The 8,426-nt window shown below is 35.3% G+C and overlaps 2 protein-coding genes across 2 annotated transcripts in view; one reads left to right on the top strand and one right to left on the bottom strand.

Moving 5' to 3' along the window:
• LOC107690634 (gastrula zinc finger protein XlCGF52.1-like) overlaps positions 1–2,100 on the top strand; it is a 7,125-nt gene extending 5,025 nt beyond the window's left edge. Inside the window, exons 3-4 of the mRNA XM_016489014.1 lie at positions 605–1,520; positions 1,631–2,100. Coding sequence (XP_016344500.1) covers positions 605–1,456 — 852 coding nt within the window. The 3' untranslated portion in view covers positions 1,457–1,520; positions 1,631–2,100. The remainder of the gene's footprint in view (positions 1–604; positions 1,521–1,630) is intronic.
• Positions 2,101–6,593: 4,493 nt separating this feature from the next.
• LOC107690633 (protein HEG homolog 1-like) overlaps positions 6,594–8,426 on the bottom strand; it is a 33,436-nt gene continuing 31,603 nt past the window's right edge. The window contains exons 9-12 of the mRNA XM_016489013.1: positions 7,921–7,958; positions 7,721–7,808; positions 7,015–7,207; positions 6,594–6,737 (exon numbers count right to left, since the gene is read on the bottom strand). Coding sequence (XP_016344499.1) covers positions 6,594–6,737; positions 7,015–7,207; positions 7,721–7,808; positions 7,921–7,958 — 463 coding nt within the window. The remainder of the gene's footprint in view (positions 6,738–7,014; positions 7,208–7,720; positions 7,809–7,920; positions 7,959–8,426) is intronic.

Raw genomic sequence — 8,426 nt, 5'->3', positions numbered from 1 at the left:
GGCACTCTGTTCTGACGTAACATCTCCGTTCCGTCCTTCAGGGAACGAGGGTTACATACGTAACCTAGATGTTTTTTTATATGCATTTTTAGAATTTATGTGCATCTTGACGTTTTCATCCAGCATTTTTTATGCATTATCCCAAAATGTGCATAAAAATAGGTGGATGGAAAATACTTACCTTACTTACCTTCATTAATAATAGGATACTTGGTAATAAGATGCCATTGAAGGATATGTTTCATCTTTATGTATGATAATATAATTAATTGCATATTAATATAATATGTTACTGAAAATGTGCAATTAGTTTTTTTTAACTGATTGACAGCACTAGTTTAAATGTTTGGATGTCTGTAGCTTTGTGCCATTAAACTTGTATTTGTCTCTTTTCAACTCAGACCTGATGCCGGTGAAAGAGGAAAGTCAAGAACCGAATCAAACAGAAGAGAAAGATCAAAATGAGAAACATCTTGATTTCAAAACTGAAGAAAAACCAATTAGTTGCTCACAGACTGAAAAGACTTGCTCACCAAAAAAAGCTAAAAAAACTGCCAACCTTAATTCCAACATGAGAATTCACACTGGAGCGAGACCTTACACCTGCAAACAGTGTGGACAGATTTTCAAACAAAAAGAAAGCCTTGAAGTCCACATGAAAATTCACATTGAAAAGAATCAGTTAATATGCCCTCAGTGTGGAAAGAGTTTTACACGAAAAAGCAACCTTAATGCCCACATGAGAGTTCACACTGGAGAGAAACCTTACACCTGTGAGTTGTGTGGGAAGAGTTTTATACAAAATGGAAGTCTTAAAACTCACATGAAAACTCACAGTGAAGAGAAACCATTCATATGTCTTCAGTGTGGAAAGAGTTTTAAACAGAAAACACTCCTTAATGTCCACATGATTATTCACACTGGAGAGAAGCCTTTTACCTGCACACTGTGTGGAAAGAGTTACAGACGTAAAGCACACCTTAAGACTCACATGAGAATTCACACTGGAGAGAATTTATTCACATGTGATCAATGTGGAAAGAATGTCAGATGTAAAGAAAGCATTAATAATCACATGAGGATTCATTCAAGAGAGACGAGTTTTACATGTCATCAGTGCAAAAGGAGTTTCTCAGACACAAATCACCTTAAGAATCATGTTAAAATTCATATAGGAGAAAAGCCTTTCATGTGCCATCACTGTGGAAAGAGTTTAAAACACAATGCAAACCTTGAGAATCACTTGAGAGTTCACACTGGAGAGAAACCTTTCACCTGCCCTCAGTGTGGAAAGAGTTTCAGGGTTAAAGGAAACCTAAAGATTCACATGAGAGTCCACACTGGAGAGAGACCTTACAAGTGTCTTCAGTGTGAGAAGAGTTTCACATATCAAAATGTCCTGAAACATCATTTGCAAACTCATTCTAGGAAAAAATTGCTGTTTTCCTCAGAGTGACAAGAGGTTTAGAAAAGAGTGATTTCTTGGATTACCCTCTTCTCATTTCTTCAGATATCTTCAGGTGCAGAATTATGTTAAAAGTAATATCCCTAATTTTGAAACTTACAAATCCCCTAAACATCTTTATCTTTGTATGACATCTGAACTCAATTTGAAGGGTCTTGTTTCTAGATTTGTTGAATGTTTTAATGACTCCAGGGTTCCTCCTACACAACTTTTGAAGATGTCCTGGGAGAAAGACCTAGATATAGATATTTCAGAAGACACTTGGACTGAGGCTCTTCAAGGCATTAGATTGTGTTCCAGCAGCTCTAACTTTCAGCTCATTCAATATAAAGTTGTGCACAGATAGAATTATTCTCGTACCAGGGTTCATTCTATATACCCCTCTGTGTCACCTTTATGTATTAAATGTAAGTCCAACGAGGGAACCTTGGGTCATTTATTTTGGTTCTGTCCAAAAATGTGTAAGTTCTGGTGTGAAGTGTTTTGTTTTTATTCAAGGGAATTTAAGACTGATTTTCCCCATGACCTCCTTGTTTCTGTATTAGGCTGGGCTCCATATTTGGAGACCTATAGTCCAAATCAAACTCAGGCAGTTCAGTATGGGATCACAATAGCAAAGAAGACTATTTTGAAGATGTGGAACAAATAGTTTGTACCCAAATTTAAGACGTGGCTAATAGAGTTTAGCAGTGTGCTACATATGGAGAAGATCAGATATGAAATTGCTGGTAAACCGAAGAGATTCTTACAGATATAGAAACCCTTTTTTATTATCTAGAAGGTGATAACTGATTATTGATTTCAACACTCTGGACATATTCTCTGTGAGGTGTGATAGAGTATGTCTAGTAAGGTGTAATAATGCAGTTATTGCATAATTGGATAATTACTAGTACTAGTATTTTATTTTATATACCTCCCCCCCTTCACACCCCCTTTTTTTTAAAGTTATTTTTATGCATTTTAAGTATGAAGGTAAAAGAATAGCAAAACTCGAGAGCTTGTTGATTTGAATGTGAGAACTTGTCATTAATATTTGTATTTGTAAGTTGAAATTTACACTCCACAAGCTCTGAAGTGAAAAGCTGATTCTTTCGATTTGCACACACAGACAAGTGGAGTGGATCGGGATAATAATCTGGATAATATTTTCAGAGATTAACAACTAAAATTATGCTCTGTACCTCACACAAAACTACTGTATTCCACCAGAGAGGACTGCAACGCATTCTCATTTGGACTACTTTTGGCACTGCTTTTGATATTTTTGCAATAAATAAATGATTGTGATTGCACTCATCTGTCTGTCATGTTTTTCTTTATACTGTACTTATTTTTTAAATATAGTTATGGTTAGGTTTAGAGATAGGAGTGGGGTTAGCGATTATAAAAATATATTTTTAATGCTATATTGTTATTAAAAAGGTAATTTCTGTCACAATCAGCAGCTCAGTCATCTCTACACTACACTTCCCATCAGATAATTGAGTAGATATTCACCGTGTATTACTGTTATGTTTTTTGGTTGTTGTTTTAACATTACTATTAATACTGCATGATTGTGTGCATTGCATTTTTATGTTCTCATTGTCATGTTTAAGAGCTAAGTACAAGAAGATTATTACACTGCAGTGCATCATCCTAAGATCTTTAAATGTTTATGTGAGAATACTATCTCTAAAAAGTAAGCTTTTAGCTGTCAGACACATGTAGTAGAGAAAAAAAATACAATATTTGCCTTTAGATTTTGTGGTCTAGAACTAATACAATAATACTTAAGTAAAGTAAAAATATATATAATTTATGCCAATGTAAACTTGCAGGATATTCAATCCCTGTTAGTATGTGTGCTAATATTTTGAACACTGTCCCCCATCAGGACATCAGTACGTATTGTGGGTGCATAAGCACTTACATGTGCATGACTGCACTACACTAAGGGTTTAAAACATATGGTCAGCCTATGTTGTTGTCATTGTCATAGCCTTAGTTGAATTTTTTGTTTTAGCTTCTACTATTTGTATTCCCCTTTTTTACCCACAGAGAGACAGTCCACCCTAGAAAAACTAATGAGGACACAACATCAGTCCAGTCCAAAACTTCTGAGTAAAAGAAAATGCAGGCCAAACCCTAAGTTTGTTGAAGAGGAGACCAGTAATGATGGACCATCTAGCCCCAAAAATGTTACAAGATTTATTTTTTTATTTTTTTCTGAGACCCAAAACTAGCATCTGCATTGCAAATGTAAAAAAATTGGCTGCCCACTATAAAGTTGTTGCTTAAAGATCAAATAAAACTAAATCATTATTACTTATAACTCTGCAAATGAATGACTAAATAAAAAAAAATTTAATACTTAAAATGAATCATCCAAAGTTAAGAGTACCTAATAATCTACAATTTTCCCTAGATATTGACAGTATTGGTCATTTTTCACAGCCAAGTACAAGCAGTCTGTCAGAGTTATGTTGCTCTGCCTGTTTTTACCTATGGTACATAAAGCTTTTATACAAGTCTACATCTGTTTACCTGTTTTAATGCCATCAGCTATTATCCACTCTGCTGTTATTTCTGAGCTTACTGTTTTGGGTAAGCTGATCTTCATTTTCTGCTAAAGAAATCTCATCATTCAACAAATATGGCTGAAGCTGTTGTGGTCTGATTCCTTGTATGCTGTCTGGTTCAGTCTGTAATTCCTTATATAAAGGTGAATAATTAGACGGCTTGAAATTGCCTGAACTGTAGTACGTACTCTGCCCCTGTTCATTTGGAAAAGAGGCCCAAGGCGTGATGTCCCATAATTCATATCTGTAGAAGTTCTTATTCTGTAGAGGTTCTTGTTCTTGTTCTTGGTTGTGAAGAGCAGCTGATCCCATCTAGTTCTTGGGGATGGAGGCTGATAAATTCAGAGTGTGATATCGTCATTTTATTTTTTCAGCTTTGTTTTTAATGTTTTGTCTTATGTCCTAATATTTGTCGTCATGTTTTATAAAGTGGCAAACTAGTGATGGAAATTTGGACAGGGAGCTTTTGGATAAAATAAAATTACACCATGGACCTCGATTCCCTTCTGCTACAACTTCAGTTGCTCCACCTTCACCTACCTCACCATCTTCTGCACCACCGCTTCCTAACTGTCCACCTGCACCACCCTCAGCTCCACCTTCACCTGCCTCACCATCTTCTGCACCACCGCTTCCTAAACCTGCACCTCCCTCAGCTCCACCTTCACCTGCCCCACCATCTTCTGCACCACCGCTTCCTAACTGTCCACCTGCACCACCCTCAGCTCCACCTTCACCTGCCTTAACTTCTCCTGATCCTCCTTTGCCAGACATCATAGCACAATTAAAGGCAGAAAATTAAGCCCTCAAAATGGAATTAGAGAACCTAAAAACAAATGTCAGTCGTAAGTGTTTATTAAAATAATTCCAAATATTTATAATAATAATAATAATTCATTACATTTATATAGCATTTTTCTATGCACTCAAAGCGCTTCACATTGTCAGGGGGTATCTCGAGCCAGTGAGCAACGTAATTTTATAATAATAAAAAACTGTGTTAACGTGCGATAAAATAACTGTCGGCATTAATCAATTAATGCGTTAACATGATAATAACGTGTTAACTTGCCAAGCCCTAATATATATATATATATATATATATCAGTGGCGAGTAAACTAAAAAATTTACTAGCCAATGGCGATTCAATTGCCAAGGTGTTCGTAGAGGGCTGCATAGCTTATATTGCAAACAAACAAAAGCTATTTAAGCATGTAATGTTCATATTTATTTATTTATTTATTTTTGTTTTTGTCTAAAGTAAGAGATCCTAAGCTTTCTATAAATGTACATATTGGTGGACTTTGTGAAAATGAGAGCAAAGTTTGATGAGAATATATAATTAGTTTCATGTCATAAACTAACAGAAAACAAAGAAATTGGTTGGGAAAAGAAGATACAAATACCTTTGAAAATCAAAAATCTAATTATTTATTGATTATTTCAATACAAAAAAAAAAACAGATTTTAGGTTAAGGCCCCTGCAACATAGCTTCCATTCAAAAGTTCAGGAATGACATTTTGTTCCAATACTTTTTAAGTTGAGGCTCAGGGTGCTTTCACACCTGGCCTGTTGTTTGGGAACCTGGCGCGTTTTCCCCTTAGCTCGGTTCGTTTGGGCATATGTGAACATGGCAATTGCGCCCGGATCCGCGCCAAAACAATCGGTCCGAGATCGCCTGAACGAGGTGGTCTCGGCTCGATTGAAAACGAACTCTGGAGCAGTTCGGTTGTAGTGAGAAAGCAATCCGATCCAACGGACCAACGAACCAGGCTATATCACAATTGATGATGTGTAATTACGTAAGTTCCGTGAAAAGCATTAGCTTTGCTGTTTTGCTAATACCTCAAAATGAACCTGTGAATGTCTGTGGGTGAGCACGTCTTTGCCATTCAAAAATTAAAGCACACTTTTTTATTTTATAAGGCCGTCTTATTGCTCTTCTTCGTAGTAGGTCCAATCCTGGACTCCTGCTCAAAATTATAAATTATTATAACGACAGCTACAAAAAACCCAACAATAAGCCCGCAAAGCTGTTGTCGTTGCATCCTGACGGATGACAGCCGTGACAGCTCAGTGGAATCCCGGAAAATAAACCGTGGAACTTTGACCAATGAGACAACAGTTTACTCGCGCGTGACTTGTATTAACAAATTTGGTCCGTTTAGAAACTTTGCCGTGTGAAAGCGAACCGCACCAAGAATAAAAAGCAACATTGTAATCATTTTAATCCCTGTTTTGGAACAAAGCAATCGATCTACAGGTGTGAAAACACCCTTAGATCAAGAGGAAAGCCCATGAGCTGAATTTTATTAGCTGGTAATGCCACTGAATGTAAATATCAAGTAAATTTGAACTCTGTTCCTATGGTAAGATGTATATAAAACAGCAATAACTGTTTTTTATTACAACCTTCGAATTTTGGTCAACAAAGAAATAAAAAATTTAATTAATTCCACATGAAGATTAAGAAAAATCATCCAACTGCATCCTACTGTCCTGGTTAATTGATGTTAATAATAATTTTAATTCATTACATTTATATAGCGCTTTTCTAAACACTCAATATCTGCGCATTCTGTCATCATCTTGTCGAAAGTATGGGTTGTGGACACCACCATTGTCCACTCCTCTCCCACTGTAGCCCGAGTACGCTGGGGGAACGTGACCCCTATAGCTCATGTCCTCATCGAAATCAGTGTAGCGCTACAAAAACACAAATAATGTTATTAAATACTTGCAGATGTTTTATTAATGAATGAATGATTGTATAATTATATTTTATATATTAATTATAATAATTAATTATACATCATATAATGAATGAATTATTAGATAAATACGTTATATATTAATAAATAAATTTATCACTAGGATCAAACTGTTATAAACGGTTTTATAGGTTACACTTGACCATGGTCATCGCTAAAATTAATGTGGCCTGTAATAAGCCCAGTGAATAGCGTTGTAGTTCTGGACTTACCGCTTTGCTTTCTGGGCGATCTCTGATAACCAGTGCCTGATTGCTCCCACTGGTCATCTCCAGATTGTTAGACTTCCAGCTAGCATCAGGGTTGGCCCGAGGGATCCTGGGAATTCCTGTAGGTTTATGTAATTCCTTATTTCCATAGCTTGAGCTAAAGTCTACCTCGGATGAGGTGTTTCCCTTCTGATTCCTACAATTGTAAAAGGATGCACAGACAAAAAATTAGTATGTTAGGTAACACTTTATAATAACTTTCCTTAATAAATTATTAATGAACATTATATAATGCTTAACTGATCATTAGTTAATGTTTACATATGTCATTAAACTTTCAATTCATACGATCATGCACTTTTATAACAAATAATCGCATAACATCTGTTAAAATCATTTGTAGATTTTCGAGATCTGCATGATCATATGAATTAAAAGTCTAATAACATTTGTAAGCATTTTAATTTACAATAAATAATTATCTGTTAATCATTAGGTAATGTTTAATTAGTTTATTAGTAAATATTAATAAGAACATTATCTCTTGTTTTTAGCTATTTGAATACATATTAACTAATGATCAGTTAAGCATTATATAATGTTTGTTAATGATTTATTAATGAAAGTTATTATAAAGTGTTACCATGTTAGGTAACGTTGGAAGAATGTTTGTTTAAATAAGCCTGGAAAATGTGTTGTGGACCCTCACCTGAAGCTTACAACTATCAGGGCCACAATAAAGATGACCAGCAATGCACCCAACACAGTGGACACCACGATCACAACCAAAAGATATGCTGTAATGAGAATTTGCATTACAAACAGATGCATAAATGTTCCTCAAACCAACCAACTGAACATAACAGAGAAATGTAGCTTGATTCAGTTGGTTGTGGAGGGATGACTTACGATCATTGCAGTTGAACCCAGCATAGCCAAATGGACATCTAAAATTAGCAAAAGAGCTCTTAGTGATACTGAGCAACCGCAACACCCATAACAACATTTATATTACGTTTGTTTTTGCCAGATGTTTTTTAGGCTTGAGTTTTACACTGTAAATAATGAATACAGCCAGCTGTTTACGTAAGGAGCACTTTTTGCCTGATATGATTTTCAAAAAATAATTTTAATGGTGTAGTCTTGTGTATTCAGGTTGAAACAGAAGTTGCAATTGTCTTTTCTTCCTTATTGTGACATATTTAAGTAAAACAATGAAAAAATGTAGGGCAGGATTTAATTGGATCATTGGATTGTTGTTGTTTGCTATTAGGGTTGTGACGATAGACTCTAGTATTGTGTATCGACGATAGTCATTGAAATCGAAGATAGTAGATGTCTTTTTTGACAGTCAAGATGATATTAGGCTCATTCTCCTATTAATGTATTATATTATTATTATTATTATTATTATT

The sequence above is a fragment of the Sinocyclocheilus anshuiensis genome, unplaced genomic scaffold (assembly GCF_001515605.1).
Source record: "Sinocyclocheilus anshuiensis isolate Anshui unplaced genomic scaffold, SAMN03320099.WGS_v1.1 scaffold3310, whole genome shotgun sequence".
Classification (NCBI taxonomy): domain Eukaryota; kingdom Metazoa; phylum Chordata; class Actinopteri; order Cypriniformes; family Cyprinidae; genus Sinocyclocheilus; species Sinocyclocheilus anshuiensis.
This window is presented reverse-complemented; position numbering and strand designations above follow the sequence as displayed.